The sequence below is a fragment of the Musa acuminata genome, chromosome BXJ2-4 (assembly GCF_036884655.1).
Source record: "Musa acuminata AAA Group cultivar baxijiao chromosome BXJ2-4, Cavendish_Baxijiao_AAA, whole genome shotgun sequence".
Classification (NCBI taxonomy): Eukaryota; Viridiplantae; Streptophyta; class Magnoliopsida; order Zingiberales; family Musaceae; genus Musa; species Musa acuminata.
The window spans coordinates 46,229,682-46,251,145 of NC_088341.1; the positions used below are offsets into that span (position 1 = coordinate 46,229,682).

A 21,464-nucleotide genomic window follows, 5' to 3' on the forward strand; every position below is an offset into this window, starting at 1 on the left:
AACAGGCCGAACCAAGTGGGCTGCCCGGCCCAATCCAATTAACACCAGATGTTGCATTCAACTCCATAGCATAGTCCTGAGCAGGTGAGAATGCTTCCCTCAACATTTGCTATAACCTATCAATCATCAAGACTTATAACATAGGAAGTAATATTTTGTACAAAACTGGGAAGAAAGTAGCAGAAAAATTCATCAAGAATGCAACTTGCACACACAGATATTTTCATCCGATATATATAGGTTTATTTCTAACTGCGGAAGAATGAAACTTGTGCCATATACATTATCACTGTACAGCAGTTTGGTATTCTTCTGTGCCCTCAGATTAGCTCTCCCCTAAGAGCAGCAGCAACCCTCCGAATAGCTCTAGCAACTCTCCAAATTTCATGTTGAACACCCAGTTGTGTTCCTTTGCCTGCATGTTTCCTTGCTGGAGATATGGCATCGGCTATACCAGGAAAGAACGGCATCTTGCTCTCAGAATCCTCGGGTGGAGAGTATACCTGCCAGCCATAATGAATGAGTTCATTGGTGCATTCCCATCAGAGATGTCCCTAAATCTGAGGACGCGACTAGTGTGGTATGTTACTGGTTCAGCAAGGGTAGCAAAACAAACAAAGACAATTCAAGCAACTAGAAAACATAAATTATATCGATTGACCAGATAACAAAACAAATACCAATATCATCGCTGACTAAAAGATTTGACTAGCATTACAAATGAAAATAATTTGTTGTCATCGTACACATGGAGACTCACTGACAAAGAGGTTTCTGGCTGGAATTCTTTTAGTTGTTCAATGCCTACTCCGCAAACCATGTTGTGAGGTTAAACATTAGGTTAAAAGGAGAACCGGCTGATTTTTCACATGGATCCTTCACCTAATTTTGTGCACATATTCCACATGGATCGCTGGTCTACATTAGCACTTCTTATAAATATCCTGCAATTGCCTGCATCCTATCTTATAAAAGATTTTACACTTCTGGTATGATCAAATGTCTCCCTTCTTATTCTTACTGTAAAGTTTGCAAGTAACTAGGAGAGTATACATTTAAACAAGAATATTAATAGATTTATTCCTTACTGTTTTGCTTTCTTTTAAATGACAATTGAAAGATCAAGGAAAACACAAATAAATATGATTTAGAAATTTTAACTACATCTGCAGTCAATTTTTGTTTTTGCAAATCTACGAGGTGCCTCAGTTATTTCTTATGTTTCCAGAACTATATTCATAATTCATGGTTTCTTTTAACCAGCTAATTATTATTGATTGTTAATCAAAATTAACATACGTAATAGCACACTGAAGAAATCAATTCAATAGGAACATTAGAAATCTGAGCAATTCCTGTTTCCAAGAATTGGACAATTAGTTGCAGAACTATAAAAATAGAGTCTAACATCTAGCCCTTATATGGCTCGTTTTATGCATACCATATGCTTAAACCACTGTTTTCTTCTAAGCCCCTCTGCTTCCAGGAAGCCTCTTTCAGCCAGCATTAGGCGATCATTGAAAGCACGTATCCTCAAGGCAGCAAACTCCTCTGAGGTTTCTACCGCTTGCAGTTTCTGTCATTTGTTTTCATTATAAAGTGTAAACAACAATTGGATAGCTTCTACAGGAATTATAGTTGTATACCATGAACCAGCCTTCATTCATACAGAGGTTGCTTCTGAGTTTTAGCAAGAATAGAGCACAAACATATCATAGGCAAAATAGCAACAGAAATGCTAACATAGCTGCAACAAAAAGACTAACCAATAAGTTTCTTTTCTTCAGACAAAGGGATTGGATGACAAATTACAAGGGATAAAAAGAAATTGCATGGCTGACACCAATAACTACAATATATAAGTCGTGACACCAGTGAGGCAATATGATCATGGATGACACCAGTGCATGGTTTTGCTAAAATGTGTCACCATCTAAATGGTTCTCTATATGGATGGATTTTGTCATTGGATGACTTCTTGTTGCAGATAGAGGGATTTTTTCTACATAACACAAGTGACTTATTCTTGGGACGCTTCCTCAGGAGTTGAAATGAACAAATAGTGCTTATTCATTTTCTTACTTATTTCGTACTTAAAGAAAGGTTTAAAATTGATTCAATACCAGTCCCCACACCTCAAATTAGTATGGTACTAGCATATTGAATACGCCAACCTGTACTACCTACACAGTATCACAGAAAAATATAATTAAAAATAAAATATTGACAAGTATCAAGCTGTCTGGTCTAGTCCTAGTCTTTGGGTGGACCAATAAATACTGGTTTTGCAGTGACAAGTCCGATCAGTATACAAAACCCTGCCAGAAACACCCCACAACTGTTAAGATAAAAAAACAATAAATGAATTTTTATACAGATTAATGCCCAAATCCTTCCTCCCGAAGATTTTGATGGAGAAAAGAAATCACATATCACAGATAATCATTCTGTTGTTTAACTCATACATCACAAAAAAATGTTTTCTATTACCAACAAATATCACACGATTTAGCAAACCCAACCAAAAATAACAATAATGAACTTTATGGCAAGTTTCAAGTCTGACCTTTCCTTCTTCCAGAGCTTCTCTGATTGCAGCAGTGAGCTCGTCAACAGAGGCATTTAAAGGATGCACAGATATCCCACCATCCAGAAAGGTAATCAATGTAGTTGCATACTCCTACAAGTATAAGAGGCAGATCAAATCTATAAATCAGGTCCATAAAAGCAGAAGAAAGCTTCCTTATCATGAAGAAACTTTTTGTAAAAAATGTATGCCTAACTGTTTGAAGCACCTTAACATCATAATCTGAGGATGTTACAGTTTATGTTCATTTAATGCTTATGATAACAACTAATATAAGTTTGGTCCTAGAGGAAAATTAGTTAAAGTGAGGGAAGGAGTTTGATAATAGATAAAGTGAAAAGAAAATACAGGTTGAGACAATCCTTTCATTAATTCATAAATTACTCAACGGAAGTTAATTTTACCTAGTATTGGATGTAGAGAAAGACAAACAAATTGTCGGTTTGTGAGAAACTAAGCCACATAGGGTATCGATATATAAAGCAGGTAGGACCAGAGAGCTAAATGATACATGATGGAGGGATGGGAATGCTTGGTTAAGAAAGGATTACTTTGTGAATTAGCTAATCTAGCAAGAATATTAGAAACTAGATAATACTAAACATAAAGCACTATGATAACTGCTTGAAGTTGTTCAACTTTCAATCATTGTAATTAAATTAATGTCAGAAAACACAACTACAGAAAAATTTTATTGGGATTAGAACAAAACAAAGAAAAATCTTTCTATAAACTAATTATGTTGGTATAAAAAAATGACTAAGAAAAGCAATGAAAAAGCTCAGACATGAAAAACAGGCATACATATGATCTTCATTGTCCTAGAAAAACCATATGCTTGATATGACATATTTGAACTTCCTTACATAACGATTTTCAAAAACATGCGATGGGCCAGTACGTTTTGCACCTGACAGCAACAAACTGAATATATGTTTTTTGTCCGGTAATGTTTTTCTGCCAGATACCAGCAACTTGCAAAACATCGAGGGGCTAGAACGTTTAAATGTACCAGTAAATACCATCCATACCAAACCATATCAGATGGTATTGCAAACCTTGTCTCCATGTATGTTTTTATTCTAGACTAGCTAGATTGAATTCGAATATTTAAACATCTTACCAACTTCTTTTGCCCACAACAACCTGAAACTAACTTGGCACATCTTTTGTACCCCTCGGCACATCTTTTGCATAGAATATGGGACACAGACATTTTTGGTCCTCGACAGAAATTCTCCGTCGATCAGTTGACTCCCGCATTCCATCCTGAAAGACTTTCTTTCTCTTTTCAAAACAAAACAACACTCAAAAATTGGAAGCAATTTCACCACATCCGTTTGATGATCAAAATTGACAATATGAATGTCCAATGAACAGTATACACATCAATTAACAAAAATGTATACATCTTTTAAGGTAGATGAAGATTGAAGAAGACATGAAGGTCCTGGATTATTAAATGATAGTGAAATAATTACTGTTAGTGGCATAAGGAGAGGTAAAGGAAGATTTTAATAGAAACTTCTAATAAAATTTAAATACTGGTCCACGTAGTTGACCCACATAATTGGGATTTTCCGGCTTTGTTGTTGATATTTCTAGTGTGCTATCTAGAGCTGGAAAGGTTTGTATTGTCATTGTAGAACCTGAGCAAATCAACCCCACCCGGTTTAAAAGTCAACCAAAGTCACCCATATCTTCAAGAAGGTCGCATCCCAAAGTCACTCACATTCCCAAGTAGGTCACCCCTTCAAGACATCTTCAAGACGATCCGGTCTTCAAACCATCCTCTAGTAGACCAGTACCGTATTCAAGTCGACCAAAGCCTAACTTGACTGAATGGGTGGCTACCTAACCACTTTATCCCAAGAGAAAGTTGGTTGTTGCAATGGGATGACTACAATTTGGTGCCAGTGAAACAACTTGGGTGTGAAAAAGAAAAGATAGTGAGTTATCTAGAGCTGAATCATAGTAGAGCCCATGGAAACAAAAAAAAAAAACAAAGATGAAAGCTATCTACTTGTCTTTAGTGGTTAAAAAAATATCACTATGGCTCATATGCATATGTATATGTACATAAACATATACATATGTATATTTGTATATATACATTTTTTAACAACCACACATTGTCTAACCAAATCAAATTCTCTCTCGATGTGTTCCTCAAAAAATCTGATTCGTACTGATTCTTATCCCAACTAACGAAGAGATCTTGGCAGAATTGCCACATGAAATTGAGCACAATTTTGCAAAGAAATTCCCCACTTTTTATGGAGAAGAGATGGGAAACATGCTCAATATCATTTGATTGAATAGTTGCTTTAGTTCCTTGTTGTTTAAGAAAACCCTCCCCTGATATGTATATCTATATGTATCATATACATACATGCATATATAAATATATATATGTATATGTATATATATATATATGTATATATATATATATATGTATATATATATATATATGTATATATACATACATATGTATATATATACATATACATATACATACATGCATATATACATATATACATAAACATATACATACATGCATATATATACATACATATATATATCAATGATGTCACAGGCACTCGAACAAGACGAGCTATATATATCAATGATGCCACAGGCACTCGAGCAAGGCGAGCCATGAGCACCAAGAGCCTTGCAAAAAACTAAGGCAAGGCGATTAAATCAAATGGTGCCTAGGCAAGTGCCCAAGGCGAGGTGTTGGATGGCTTAGGTGCTCGCCTGGCCCAACCTAGATGCCTCACTAGCCTAGTCCACTCCAATAGAGCTTAAATCAAAGCCTAAGCCTAATCAAAGTTGATGAATTGATCGACTAAACCAATTCACTAATGGTTCTTCAATCCCTCGAACTCCTTTCATGCTGGTGACACCATAGCTTCTTCATTACCACTATGACCACTTGGTATTCATCATTGCGACCTTCGATGGCCTATCATTGCCGTTGTGATTTTTGCGGATAAGTGTCTTCACCTTTTTCTCTTATAGCTCTTCTCTAATTGTTGTTACACTCGCTATTGCTTATGCAATGATTTTCATCTCCATCTCCGCCTCCAACAACTATTCTCCAATAGACTATCACTATGTTGCCCGCTGTGAATTTTCTTACAATAGCCTCTGACAACTATTCTTCAACCACCAGAAACCACCACCATGATTTTCACTTACAATCGCCTTCAAGAGCTATTCTCTGATCACTTTCACTTGCGACAAGTCTTCTCCAATTGATTGTTGTTGCGCTATGACCTTTGCCAACAACCACCTCCACTTCTCTCAGTGCTTTTATGACCGCCTACTTACCTACTATTGTCGTTGTGATTCATGCCGATGATCACTTCGCCTCCATCTTCGTCTCCAATGGCTTCTCCTTGTGTTCTCCTACAGCCTACTTGTTTGTGGTGATCACCGTTTTTTTCAATTATATTATTTTTAACCTGATTAGTAATTTTTTAAATTATAATGGTGAGTGTCTCACTTTCGTTGACGGGATAGCTTAATCGAATGTCTAACACCTCAGCTTTTTGGAATTTTGCACCTTTGACAACACAGAAGACAAAGCATTAACTAAGTCATTTTGTCATACTCTGAGCACAATTTATATATAAAGTTTATATGACAAATACTTACATGTAACTGGGTAGAGTAAGAAAGGTAATCAAAAGGTAGGACTGGATCATCTGCTAGCCGAAGACCTAAGAGGCCCCAAAGTTCAGCAACTGAGAAACATGCAACAAACTCAATAACTGAAATAATTATGGATAAAGAATCAACTGAAAACAACATTTCTAAGTTGACTGCTCAGAAAAATGTAGCAGTCTCAGAAAACCCTGTAATAAAGAAGTGTTATATGTATTTTTCATCAAACCCCACGATGTATCAGCCTATTCCCATCAGCACAAAAGAACTGAAACCAGATACTGTTTATGCTTTGAATCAATAGTGAAATCCAAATTGCACATTGTAAACTAACTAGAACTAATCATAGAAGTTCTTGTGATATGTTAATACTCCAATCTCATATTCAGAGGATATGTCAATCATTTCCAAATGACTGGACTACTAAAGGAAGAGAAATTCCTTGCTGTTCATCCATCAGAAAACCCTGTTCTCTCCCATCTGATGTAATTTATGTCTTGAAGTTAAGGTCCTAACTCTTCAATAAACTCAACATAATGACATGAAGATATGATGAGAGTATTTTATATCGAACAAGTAAGAAAATGAAACACTTACTGGCTACATGGCGATGAAATGATGGATCTCCATGTTCTATCATCCATTTATAGGAGTCAAAAGCAGTATGGTAGCCGGCGAATGCTGAAAGCACAATATAGAATTATCCCCATCTGATCATAATAACAAAAACTAGGAATGCTGTTACCTTTTCAGATAATATGATTGAAGTGAAAATGTAGAGCAGAGAATCAAAACAATCATGCAAAAGCTTAATCATTTTGATCAGTAGGCCTCATGGAATTAGTGAAATGCACTGAGAGTCAACAAGTGATGGAGAAATGTTGTCACCCCCCTCGTAAGGCAAAACTTTGAAACAACTGACACTGCATCAAATCTTGCTATAAACAATAATATACAGCAATTTGTACAAGTTTTGATGATGCTAGTATTTCACCCAATATGAATAGGAAGAGTTAGAACCTATCTTTGGTCCACTGGTACCAAGGAACTTTATTACCTAGTTGTTGAGCAACCTTATGCCGTGGCCGATGTGTCACGGACTTAGCTGGAATTGCCTAAGTCGTGAGGCACCCTTGCAGCAAAGACGCGAACTTAGCTTGCGTTGCCTAAGTCGCGAGGCACCCTTGTGGCAAAGACGCGAACTTAGCTTGTGTTGCCTAAGTCGCGCTTCGCCCTTGCGATTTGCGTCTGCAAAGATCAGCCAACTTGCAACCTCTCGCAGGTCCCAAAGGACCTGTAAAAGAGAAAGTTGATTATTTCGAAGAACGAGCGACAGACAAGTCCCGACGTCTCACGAAAATGGGAAGCTTTACAAGCAATTCAGCGAGCATCTTGCGTGCACAAGAGAAAAGAGGGAGAGGAGGAAAACAAGGACTTTAGAGGGTTGAACGAACAACTGCAAGTCCATAAACAGCTGCTGTGGAAGGGCACGAGGCACAGCTTGGGGTTGTTGTTGGTTGGATCTGCAGTCCCTTTAGGTGGGTGGATTATAACGTTGTTGTCCCTGCTCGGGCATCGAATCAACTGAGATGTAACCAGGGCCTCGATAGGCCGAGGTGTGGCTCGAACGTTGGATAGGGCGAGTATCATGACTCGGGCACTAGACTGGCCAAGCCATACTACTCGGGCACTGGTTTGGTCGAGCAACGCTACTTGGGCACATGACTGGCCGAGTCGTACTGCTCGGGTATTGGTTTGGCCAAGCAACGCTACTCGGGCACATGACTGGCCGAGCCACACTGCTCGGGCACTAGTTTGGCCGAGCAACACTACTCGGGCATATGACTGGCTGAGCGACACTACTCGGGCACTAGTTTGGCTGAGCAACACTACTTGGGCACATGACTGAAACCAGGTGTAGCTGAGCCCGGAGAGAGTCTGCTGAGTTGGATGATAAGGTATCGAGCTCGAGGCAGCTTGGGGTGGTGCGTCGGGGACCGGGGCGCTATGCTCCGGCGTCAGCCTCGAGTCTCCCGGCTGCTCTTCGGCGAACGGATTAGCATCCACAGCTCTAGGTTGCTGGCCAATCGAGAAAGGCTCCTGTGGCGTGATGACAGGGGTCGTCAAGTCCCATGGCAGCGGTGGTTGGGGCAATGCCGCCTGCTGGCCGAGTTGGGGAACTAGGGGGATGATAATCTGCATCATCCCCGCCAGCGCTTAGACTTGGTGGGTGAGGCTGAGGAATGCCTCGGCTAAGACAGCAGGTTGTCCCATTGTGGTCCCAGGAGGCGAAATCCGGGATCATTGAATAACCGTCAGTAGCGGTTTGGGGTTGGGGTTGAGGTGTTCCCTTCCAGGCTCGGAGGAAGAGGGAGCTGCCCTCCGATCCCGAAGGTCGGGTGAGCAGCGGGCGGCTCCTCTCTAGGACCCTCGCACAGGGTTGCTCGATTGTGGGCGTTCTTGTAACATTGGGCCCTCCTAGCGCCAAAAATGTTGGGCAACCTTATGCCATGGTCGATGGGTTAGCATGGCTTGGTCCAATCCTGAGTGCGCAGAGCCGCCCACGTGGATGCTCGAACGGAGGGGGTCGACGTCAGGTCGGGTCCAAGCTTCATCTTCAGGATCGATCCGAGGTAGAGTAGGGAGTTGCTCTTCCTCCCTCGCCGATTTATTGCTCCTTCCTCGTCGAGTTCTTACACGCAAACCGAAGTCGGGAGGGGGATTACCCAACTCAATCCCTCCGAAGCTTACATTAGTGCTAGGTTGTGGATGCTAAGGGGAGTTTGAGTGTTTAAAATCCGACCCCTGACACTAGTCAAGAGGTCGGTTTTTATACTTGCGAACGAAGGTTGACCATAGACGGTCTGTTAATGGCCGCCGATTCCTCGAGTGGCCAACCCGTACCCGCTGTGAAAGCACCAACCGACTTGCACGGATCGACATGGTGCGGCACCATCCCGAGCTTTCCGAAGTGACTCATTCCCTCCGCGCGGGCACCAGCCAACCTACATGGGTTCGCGTCGCGCGACGCCGTTCCAAGCTTTCCGAAGCGACTGCGTGTTATGCGGCATCGTTCTGTACGACCTCGGATGACGCGAGAGTGGGTGATCATCCCATCCGAGTTTGAGGTGTCATGTTGATGTGGCACGTTGTGTCAGCCCTGAGGCTCTACTTTGGCGCTGACGTGGCTGCCAGTTGTTGCCGCAAGGGTGGTACCATAATATGCCCTATCACTGGTAAATGAGATTAAGCAAGCTTCTGTATAGATCTATAAATTCACTTTCCAAATTAAACCATGCAAATGTACTCAAGTACTGCATACTTCATGTACATGCCTAAGGATCAATCCTTCTCTACTACCTTAGAATTTTTTGGTGTTGTCATACATCAAATGAACATTCTAGGCATACATAAGAGCACGATAACATGCAATGTAGCAATAATAGTATCACGATAGGATAATAAATCTGTTAACTATCTTGAACCTAATCAAGTAGCTCAATATGTTTAAGCCCCAATTAGTGATAGTGCATCCATCAAACCCTTATAAGTCAATCTAAATCTTTGCCCACCACCAATATGGAACTAAACAAGGGTTATATAATCTCCCTCAATGATTTGACGCTATCGTTAAGCATCAACATCATCCAGAACAAACTCAAACATGGTGCATATGATACCTAAGCTAATGGTGGCACCATGCTTTAATGTACTCTCTAATCCAATCCACGGGTAATCTTTTTTACTCGAGTCTCTCATCATCTCCAATAGGTAACCTTGATAATATTTGTCACATCTCAATTTGATGGGATAACTGACTCATTAACCTGTTGAGTCTAAACCACCACATAAAATTCTTAAACCCAAGCTAACTCATTAACCTGTTGGGACTAAACTGGGGTGTTAAGATAGGACCAATAATAATCAAAGACAGCATATCAGGCACCATTGTAGAACCAATTACAAGTAATAAAGCATCAACCCACTGATTGAAGAGACCTAAAAACAATCGTAGCTGTCTCGATTGAAGAAAACAAGAAACAGGGCTGATCTTAGTAACAAAAAGTCTCTACTCTCTATATTTCCTTCCAGGTATGATCAAGTGAAAAGAACATTCCTTGATAGATATCAATCAAAAGCCACATAGCATGCAAAGAAACACTTCCAATAAGAAACACAATTGATTTGTCAGATCAATGTTGTAACTTCTCACCAAAGCAGACCAGAGTTAATAAACATAACCAAGTCCTCTGCGTTATTCAGACATCAATCTTTCTTTGTTGATCAAAAGCTAAGACAATGACCTTGACCTTCAGAGACAACAATACAAATTTATGCAGCTTCCCACATATAAAAAGCTTACTCTGGTCAACCTTTCATACAAGGAGCCAACATATATGCCATCCAAAAGGCACAGAAAACTCTAAGGTCATTCAAAAATAAATATATTACCTTCCAGTCACCTTAGTAGCAATGCAAAGTGTTTAGCGTACATGAAAACAAGGAAACAGCATTTAAAAAGGCAAATGAAAGTGCAAAATTACATCATCAGAAGTGAATCTATGTCATTCACGTGCCTATTTAAGCAGGCTTACAAATCAAACAAGGTGATGACAGAATGTGTTAGAATTCCTTTTCTTGACTAAATGTCCATTTTCTACTTTTAATCTCCCATAGAGATAGAATTAGCATAAGTGATGACACCCAGAGTAGCAAATCCATTACTCCATCCCTGAAACTTGTCAACCCATGCCCACCGTTCTATAGATACAACCATGAACAAGTTAAGCTGGCACAATTCAGCTATGAACAAACAGTATTTACCCAGCAAGATGTCTATCTATTGCTATTCACTGATAGTGCTTGATTGGGACAAGGAGCATATCGCTCACTGCACATAAACAAGTTCCTCCACATGCAACCAAGTAATCCAGCAAATGCTTCAAACTAAAATAAATTCAGATCTAATGTCATTTTATATTTCCTTGATCATCATAATAGTGAAGGCAAATGCATATATACCATAAACTTAACAAATATGTATTTAATTACATGCCTTAAACAGTTACATTCCAGCTAAAACATCTTTTTATGATGAATAAGCAACTGTAAAAATATATATTCACAAGATACAATACTTACCAACAACTTGTGACAGTTAAGGGCGGATTTTCTAACTTCAAATTGTCACCCAAAATTGTGCATGAAACATAGCACAACATTGTGCCAGTTAAGGCAGCATATTTTCTCATTTTAGATAAAGTTATAATCTAACATAGTGGACTAAGAGAGATACCTTCACCATAGTACAAATCCACAGAAGGAATCCCCGCATGGTGTAAAAATGCAGAAAAATCTGAATCAGCTCTAGCCAGTCTTTCAATCTTCTGCATTGAAAAATCATAACTAGCATACAAGATTAGCATAACACCAGGAAAAGAAAATTAAACTACTGAATTCAAGCAAAAAGCCTATTGTATTATTGTCACAACAAAAAGCCAGGTACGATGAAGTAAACCAGTAAAACTATACTGCAGGACATAAAAACATATAAAATTAATACTCAAGCATTTCAATGTCTTGGCAGTGAAAGGATAATGATTCCGTCCTCACAGATAAAGAAAAAAAATAAACTAAAAAGGCTAAGAGGATAGTTCCATTGAAAATCTCTAATTTACTCTATTAAAAAAAAATCTAGAACAACTCTTAAAGAATCTAACTGGCTCCAAATTAGATTTTTTTTTTTCATACAGTTTCCATTGTATTAAGTATACAAGTGCTCAATCAAGTTCTGTAATCTGTATCACTGATAGAAGAAAGAATAACATAGGTACTAACAGCTTACACTGATACCTTCATTATTTGCTGCCCAAGAATCATAAACCGTCCTGCCTTCCAAATCTGGATCCTGGATCTGAAACATCAAGATGACAATACCATATAACAAATATATATGTGAAAAAATGCCTATACTCACTTGGTGAGAAAACTTCACATCTCGTTTATATAAAACTAAATTGATTCTTTTTATTTTTCTATTAATGAGCAAAGAGCACCCACTTAATAGAAAACTTCACATCAATTATTATACAAGAGAAGAATTAACAAACTTGCAACAGTATTGCATGTTCACCTGTTTTGTAACTTGAACCAGAAGCTTGTCCAACTGGGGAGTTGCACCAGCAAAAAAACCATCACCTTGAACTGCACAATCGACATTCAAGTATGTCACAGCCATCGATGTCAATTTGCCAAGGTTCTGCTCAACCCATTCAGTAGATCCAATCTATAAAAAAAAACTTGAATTAGATGAAAAATGTGAAAATGCAGTAATGAGCACAAGGTACTACAACTGAATCATTTTAGAAGAAAATTTTGATCTTGGACCTCAAACTAACTTGAAACATCTCAACAAAAAACATGCAGGAAGAGATGTTGTACGGTATAAAGTACAGGTGCTTTCAGTTGTAGATTAGCTTACTTGCACAAGAAGCATCATATGCATATATATGATAGTGACCACAACTGCATCTTGTTCAGTGCATATCTATAAGTTCTTTTTTAGAATTTTTAGCCCTATTTGCATGATCTATCATGTAACCACACATAAGTTGGGTATGGGCATTCAATTCTTAGTTTGAGAAAAGTTATCACCTCGTAATTGTCACAAATGAAGCATTCACGCACTAATTGCTTTGAGCTCCATTTGCATGATATATCATGCAATTGCATTGCATGATCTATCATCTAACTTTGAGAGAAGATATGGCCTCATAATCAGGGTTTGCTATACCAACACATGCCACCCGATATCGGCAGTATGTACCGAGCTGACAAGGGACCGGTACGTGGACCACCATATACCGGGTGTTACTGTTACATGAACCCGTATCAGATGATACGAGGCTTGCACAGGTCAGTAATGATCGGATTTCAACTGTTACCGACCAAAGGCTAAGATTGTCCTATTTCAAACGATTAATTTGATCGTTTGAACCATAGGAAAAAAATTTTAAACCCTTTCATCCCCCCTCTTTCAACCCATTCCACTCTCTCAATCTCTTCAACTCTCAAACTCTTTCTCACTCGCATCTCTCTCACATTCTCACATTTTCACTCTCCTAAACTCAACAAAGCTGCGATTTGTAGATTGGATCAAATTTGGGAGACTATTTTGGGAGGATTAAGAGGAAGAACACTCTAATCAAGAGATAATATAATATGTATTATCTTTCTGGATATTTATTGATTTATAAGATGATTAAACCTATTCTATGTGGTTAATGACTTAATATCTAATATGTCGTTTGATATGTTTTTGATAGTATAATAGTATTAATTATAGAGTAATTAAGGCCATTAATGTTATTATTAGTGTGTTTAATATTGATTTTTTGAAATTAGACACTTAATGGGTCAAATCTTTATATTTCATGCATATTAAAGTGATTTATATGTTTGTGATGATATAATAGGTTTAATTAGGTTTTAATTAAGTTTTTTAATGCTATAATTAGTGGTTTTAATGATGATTTAATCCAAGGTATGCAATACCGTATCGTACGGTGTTTCAAGATTGGCTCGGTATGGTACGGTACCGGTGTACCGAGCAGTACACCCTGATGTACAGAATTATTTTATAATTTTTATACTATAGCAGTGCTGCAGTGTAATACTGTAGCACTGTAGCGGTACCGGGCGGTCCACGTACCGGTATGCCGTCGGATCGGTACGTACCGCCCGGTACCATTCGGTAATGCATACCTTGATTTAATCAAAGTTTGACCAATATTGGGTCAATTCAAAGTCTCTAATACCTATTAGGATATTTAACATGTTTATAGCGATGAAAGATGTCTAATTAGAGATTAATTAACTATGTTAATGTTATGATTAGTATATTTAATTATGATAATATGAAATTTTAACCCATATTAGGTCAATTAGATGTCTTTAATGTCTATTAAAGTGTTTAACATATTTATAGTGATGAAAGAGGAATAATTAAAGGTAATTAACTATGTTAATGATGTGATTAGTGAATTTAATGATAATTTCATCGTAATTTGACCTATATTGGATCAAATTTACGTATTTAATACTTCTTAGGATGTTTGGCATATTTATAGTGATAAAATAGAGATAATTAGAGTTTAATAAAAAAATTTATTATTGTAATTAGTGTATTTAATGATAAATTTAATGATATTGAGTCGATTCTACGTATTTAATGTCGAATATATTGATTGACATATTTATATTGACAAAGTAGGGATCATTACGTATAATCACACATTGTTATTTTTAATTAGGGTTAATCGTAACTTTCTTATTTAATTCAATTTTGATAGGAACATAACACCAAAGGAACATGCACACGATGACGCTTGGGATCATGCCCAAAAGATAGACAGAAACCGTCATAATTAACAATACATTTATTGTAACTATATCAACAAAGGTAAAGGAATCACCTCAATGAAGATGCATTTGGCCGATGGGTATCCCGATGTTGTAAAATACAAGAAGGTTCCAACAGAGGTCCATAAATCATTTCAAGACAAGTTACAACAGGCAAGAGAAGATACAATGAACAAGAATATGAGCTAAGAAAGAATACTACAAGGCTACGCAGGAACCGGTTTATGACGAATATGAGAGTCGCAACGATGATATCGACCCAGATCTTAAAGCTGGAATTCGTGCATCACTGGAGCATCAGTGCATGTATAAGGAAGCATTGAGGCATTGATGACCTGACTCACAAAGGGAGTATGGCAATTGCAGTGGGTTGACGCCACAAGGAATCCAGAGGTCGACCAATATGAGGTAGCCAACTACCCCTATCAGTTAAGCCAGATTGGTAGCATGAGACAGGGTGGTATCCGTAGTTTTATGAAAGGACTTGGTAGGAGGTTAGCACCAGATATTATTGATATTAATCCGCAAGCCTATCCTCTACAAACAACGAAACAAACACAGATTGACGATGCATATAAAAAAATAAAAAGAAGTAGGATACTGGGAAGGCAATTGCAAAATGGTTCAACTTTCGTATGATTCCAACAAACACAGCCCAAGGTCCATATTATCAAAGCATGATCTCCTCTGTTCAAAAGTTTAGCACGAGGATCCAACCTCCAACACCGAAAAAGATCCACGACATGTATTTAGATGAGGAGATGACAAAACTAAAGAATTGGATCACATCCTTCAAAAGCAAGTAGGACAAATATGGGGTGACATCAATGTGTGACAATTGGACAAGAACAACAAGAATGAGTATCATCAATTTTCTTGTATATTACAATAAATGAGTGGTTTTTTATAAGTCAATTAATGCCTCTAACAAAATTCAAGATACAAACTATATTGAAAACATAATAGATACCGTAGTAGAAGAAATCAGACCACAATTCATTATCCAAATAGTCACCAATGATAGAGCAAATTTCAAGAAAGTCGATTTATAATTGAAAAAAAAACATTGTTTTGAACTCCATGTGCAACTAATTATATGGATCTAATGCTGAAGGATATTGATGAGCTACCATCAATTAGCAAGTGTGTAACTCAAGCAAAGTTGATCATAAAGTTTATATATAATCATCATTAGATCCACTCTTTGATGCAAAAGTATCTAAATGGTGAGATACTCATATCTAGAGTCATTCGGTTTGTTATAAATTTTATTGCCTTAAAGTCAATACAGTACAAGAGGCAGGGCCTCAAGGCAATGATCACTTCACAGGAATGGTCCAATTCCGGATATTTAAAATCGAGCGATGGAAAAAAGATAAAAGAAGACTTTTTTCTTCTAGATTTTAGGATACGGTAAATGAAATCATAATAAGAGTGAAACCATCTTACGTTATCCTCCGTAAAGTCGATATGGACAAGCGCCTCCAAATGTCTTATCTTAAACATATGTTGATTATAGCAAAGAGGAGGTCAAGAAAGCATTTAAAGATGATTTTGAAATCGAGCAATACTTACAGAACATAGATCGCAAGATTAAAGTTCATATGGACCAAGATATCCATAATATAGATAAATTCATGTTCAGTGTAATTTAATTCACAATTTTTTTAATATTTAAAACATTCTTACTAACAAAATTATTTGTCTTATAGCATATTATATAAATCCAACCACTCAATTTCGGTATAGCCTTGAAACGCGATCAAATTTATTGTTGACACTAAAAAATGTTATATATCGATTCTTGTCGAACACTACCGATGTAGTTGATAGAGGGTCAATTATTCCGAAAAATAATTCGTTCATTCTCCAACGTTGTAGGTGTATTATGTCGTTACAATATAGCTCTTAGTGAGAAAAAAATATACACATGTTGATTATAAACTATATTTGATATTAATTATTTACTATGCTATTAAAGTCTTATTTATATCTTTTTGCAGTCGAGTGGTGGCTACAATTTGGAGATGACGCACTAAATTTAAGGAAGGTTGTCGCCCATGTACTTTTGTAGACGACAACATCTAATGATTGCAAACATAATTGGTCAACGTTTACATTGATTCACACGAAGGTCCGCAACAGAATTTCGTATAAACAGTTGGAGAAACTGGTATATGTCCACTATAACATGTGGCTAAGGCTATGGTGTGCTAAGCCGGACAAGGAGTCAGAGGAAACAGAGATTGATCCCATCGACCTCCAATTCTATAACGAAGATTCGGAGCCAATGTTGGAGTGGGTCGAAGCAGCGGAAAACCAAGAAGATCCTCTATTTGATGAGGAAGGAGATCCTCCACGTCCTTTGCGTTATGTCATCAAAGCAATAGAAGAAGAAGAAGCACATCCCTAGTAGGAGGAAGATCTCCCTCAATCAGAATGTAATGAAAGGAGCCGAACAACATTGAGTCAGAGTACTCAAGGAACTAGAGACACCTAACTATCACAGTCGTCCGCCCAGTGTGAATAGGTAAAGGCAAAGGGGAAGGTAGTAGCATCGATTGCACAGTTGAAAAAAATTGAGTCGGGCGACAAGACACTTCACCAATCACATTCAACCACCCGCTTGGTCTAGAGACATGACAACGATATAGACAACAGTGCCTCAATCAATTATGGCGGCAACACCAAAGAGTTGATAGTCTCATCTACACAATTTGAGGATGGTGCATGGCCTGATGAGTAGTATTTTACACATGCCACCCAAGATTCAGATCATGGAGCTCAACAAGGTACTTGTCAAGTTTATACTTGAAAGGGAAAAATAGTAGATTTTGAACATATGCAATAGAGCCTACACAACGTAAACAGAGCAAAGCTCATCACATTCACAGTTGTCGTATTATGGAGAATCTTACGACCAACGACAGTACAACGATAGTTGGTCATACTTCTTCGATCAACAATACAGTGATCAATCTTATGACATAGAGCAGTAGATCAATGGCAAAAGTAGAAGTTCTGACATTCTCCATGCTCTACACCAAAACATGCCACAATCGTTCTTGCCTCAAGAGCTACCTCGAACACATGTGGTTCACGCTGATCAAACTACGACCATCACCACATTGATGCAATAATGGTATACGATATATTAGTATACTAAGTCATGGGATCAATTTCAAGATTAAGTTCGACAAACATATCAAATTGCTATATAGATACATAAGATCGAAGACCCCGATCCATCGTCCGTGGAATCTCATCATTCTTTTTTGTGGTAGAATCAGATATATCCATCGATTGATTACTAAATTCATTTAAATCTTGAAGTTTAAATTGATAAAAAAATAATTTAACAATTCAAATCATTTCTCTGTAGATAATTAAATATTAACGTAAGAACGATCTAGAATATACCACAAAGCTACTCCTTAAAACTCAAAAAAATATCACTATTTTTTCCTAATTTAATTTTTTAAAAAAAATTATACTAAATTTATATTTATTTCTAATTTAAAAATCATAATCTAACCTTTTTTTTATTTTTCAAGTATTTTGGAGCTATTTTCGATAATTCTACTGTGCCATTGGTATGTCCCAATGTATCGACATATGATACATCGATACGTCTTGGTACATACCATATTGATAGCTGATCGATACACTGGTATAGACTAGTAAGGTAAACCTTACTCATAATTGTAACAAATGAAGCATTCAAGCTTCATTGAGAGTGACACATAGGAGCTACATGATCTTGCCACTGAAATAGTTACATTTAAATATACCCATCAGTTATCTACAAAGCATAAAACCGTATCCATCTTTATCCAAAATTAGGTCCAAAATTTTAGTAGCAAATAGTAAGAAAAACTGACAGATTCTCAGTCCAATAGTCATACTAACTGTAGCAAGAATGAGGTAACTCACCATTCCAAACTCCTCTGCATCCCAACTGCATAGGATTATTGTCCTTCGAGGTCTCCAGCCCGAGCGCAACAAGCTCCCATAACGGCGAGCAACATCAAGAAGTGCAGCTGTTCCACTATTGGGGTCCACAGCACCAAATGTCCATGCATCTCTGTGGTTGCCAAGGATAACATAACGATCTGGCTCCTCACTTCCCCTTATGACACCGAAAACATTCTGAATCTTTGCCAACTTCTTATCTTCCTTGACAACCATAAAGGGATAAAAAGGTAGTGCAAATTAAACACATAGAACTAAAGGATCATTTCCATATACAAGCAGCTAAAAATTGAATTGTATAAGAGCAAACAAGAGAAGGCTCTCATAACAAGGAAAACCTGTAGATAAAAGTAAGGCATGCTTCCACAAGAAAGGTTCCACGTCAGAATAACAACAGATCAGACAAAATAAATTTTACCGCAGAGAAACATAACTAGAAAACAGGAGATCATGAAAGACAAAGTTGTAGCATTTGCAACACACACAAGTCAACAAAGGTTCAGAAGCTGCAATTCAAAGAAAACATTAGACACGTGGGGTCACATATAATGTACCCACTAAAGTACAATGCTAAGATACATTATAGATGATAAAGACAGGTCGTTCATTCATTGATACTAGTATCTTACATGTGTTTTGGCTGAATAAGACACATGAAGCCACCTCAAACAAGACATTTAATTGTTTGAATGCACCTCTAAGATGGGACCATGTCATCCTGGTTGGACCCTGTGCCCCAGTAAGCTAAGGTTCCAACTCGTCATAAAATTTGAAGATTTCTGCAACATAAATTCATCATATACCAACACGATGGGCAGTTTTGATGGACCATCTGGTAAAGTAGAACATCATAAACTGGAGAGAAGAATATGTTGATCTTATCACTGCATCATTTGGACATCTTCATATGGAATATGGGACCACAAGAAAGGGGTATCTAACCATTAGCTACTGCGATAGCTACTGCGAAACAATCAAGTGAGATGATGGCAACATCATACCAATCCACGTATTTGTGACAAGGACAAGCATTCATACTCATACAACTCGGTATACTTAGATTGTGTTGACCTGATACACGACAGAATTAGTACAAACAACACCTTTTCAGACCTATTAGCCATTGATTTCTCAAGGCGTTGGACCGCATACATCAGCGAAAGATTGCGTATGGTTCGGAGGAGTCAGAAGGGACGTCATCAGTAAGAGAATTCAGCTAAATAAAAAAGGAAACCGACGGCTGATACGTGTGGGAAAAGGAACGACCATCTACAGCCGTCAAACTGTGGCAGATTAAAACCATGGACGGCCGAGATTACCTGATAGGTGAGGTTGACCAACGTGGGGCCCGGTCCGACGCCGCTGTCCTCCGCCAAAGGCAACGCGTCTCTCCAAGCGCGAGGCATCTGGGGCCCACCCAGGGTCCTCAAAATCTCCATCGCGACAGCCTCCGCCACCGGCATCGACGGAATCTTGGGGAACCTCAGCCTCACCTCCTCCTCGTCGGCGTCAAGCCTCTCGCCCCCACCGTCGTCCGCCGCAGCCGCGGCGGAAGGAGCCGCCCACCCGGGGGTCAGCGGATCGCCGACCCCGCCGAGCAACACGGTCCCCCTCTCGACTCCACCGCGGTCGGCCGCCTTAAACATCAGCACAGCCACCGCGCCTCTCGCCGCGGCCCTCACAACCACCGCACCCCGGTACCCGCCGCCGCGTCGCACGATCACGACGCAGCCCTTGACGTCGACACCAAGCCGGTCGAGCGCCCGGTAGTCCTCCTCCCGGCCATAATTGATGAACACCCCGGGGGCCATGGCGGCGCCTGAGGGGGAGTAGGCGTGGTACGGCGGCACGGCGGCGGCCTCGGGGTCTGCGGGCTCAGCAAGGGGAAGTGACCTCAGGAGGGCGCCGTCAGGGCGGAGGAGGGCGAGGGAGGCGGAGGCGGGGTAGGAGAGGAGCGGGTAGTAGTCGGCCACGAGGGTCCGGAGGCCGGCGGAGCGGAGGTGGGCGAGGACGTAGGAGGCGGCGTGGGCCGCGGAAGGGGTGCCGGCTAGGTGTGGGCGGAGGGTGAGGGTGCGGAGGTGGGCTGCGATGCTAGCATTGGCGCCGGGGGAGAGGGAGAGGAAGAGGCGGTGAGGATCGCTGAGGGAGTCCGCGGGGGCATTGCGGGAAGAAGGCGGAGGAGAAGGAAGAGGGGAGGGTTTATTCCGGGAAGGGGTAAGGGAGAGGTATAAGAGAAAGAAGAGGAGAAGGACGAGGGAGAGGAAAGAGAGGACGGCTCGGTGGGCGTGGGGGTGTTTGGGAGGGAGCGGCGGGCGCATTCCGTGAAGAGAGAGAGAGAGAGAGTTGGGGGACGGGGACGAAGTCGGAGGGTGGCGATGAAGGCGGATGGGTTTTCGCTTTCAGCATCATTATGAAATGAAGTGGAAATACCGATAAACTTCTTTGGCCCGGTGGGAATCGAATAGGAGACACCTGAGGGATGGATGCGGAAACCAATAATTGCCGCGCCTATCCTTTACCGTGGCGTAAGGTCGCGACTGATTCCTCGCTCGAGTTGTATCACGTAGCAGCAAACTTGTGGTTTGAACTATCCGATATTATTTTAGCCGCCCAGTGTTTTAACGTGACTAATGGGAAGTGCCACTTTAATTATTGATGTTGAAGATGCCTGCAAGTAAATAATACTAGTAATAAATTTACATGCAGACATTCACTTTACTGTTATTTAAAGTGAAAGCAATATAAAGGATATGCTAATTAATGTTTGAAGAAAAATGAAAATAATAAAAAAACAAAGGTTTTCCAATCCAAT

The 21,464-nt window shown here is 39.4% G+C and overlaps 1 protein-coding gene across 1 annotated transcript; it reads right to left on the minus strand.

Annotated features, from left to right (window-relative positions):
* Positions 1-177: 177 nt before the first annotated feature.
* LOC135585733 (probable glutamate carboxypeptidase VP8) lies at positions 178-21,413 on the minus strand. The gene is made up of 10 exons (XM_065106871.1): positions 19,972-21,413; positions 18,614-18,856; positions 12,393-12,545; positions 12,105-12,173; positions 11,556-11,646; positions 6,857-6,940; positions 6,251-6,339; positions 2,567-2,680; positions 1,442-1,576; positions 178-503 (listed from the first exon to the last, which is right to left on the minus strand). Exons 1-10 carry the CDS (start codon positions 20,968-20,970, stop codon positions 321-323), a joined length of 2,160 nt encoding a protein of 719 aa, XP_064962943.1. The 5' UTR covers positions 20,971-21,413; the 3' UTR covers positions 178-320.
* Positions 21,414-21,464: the final 51 nt, after the last annotated feature.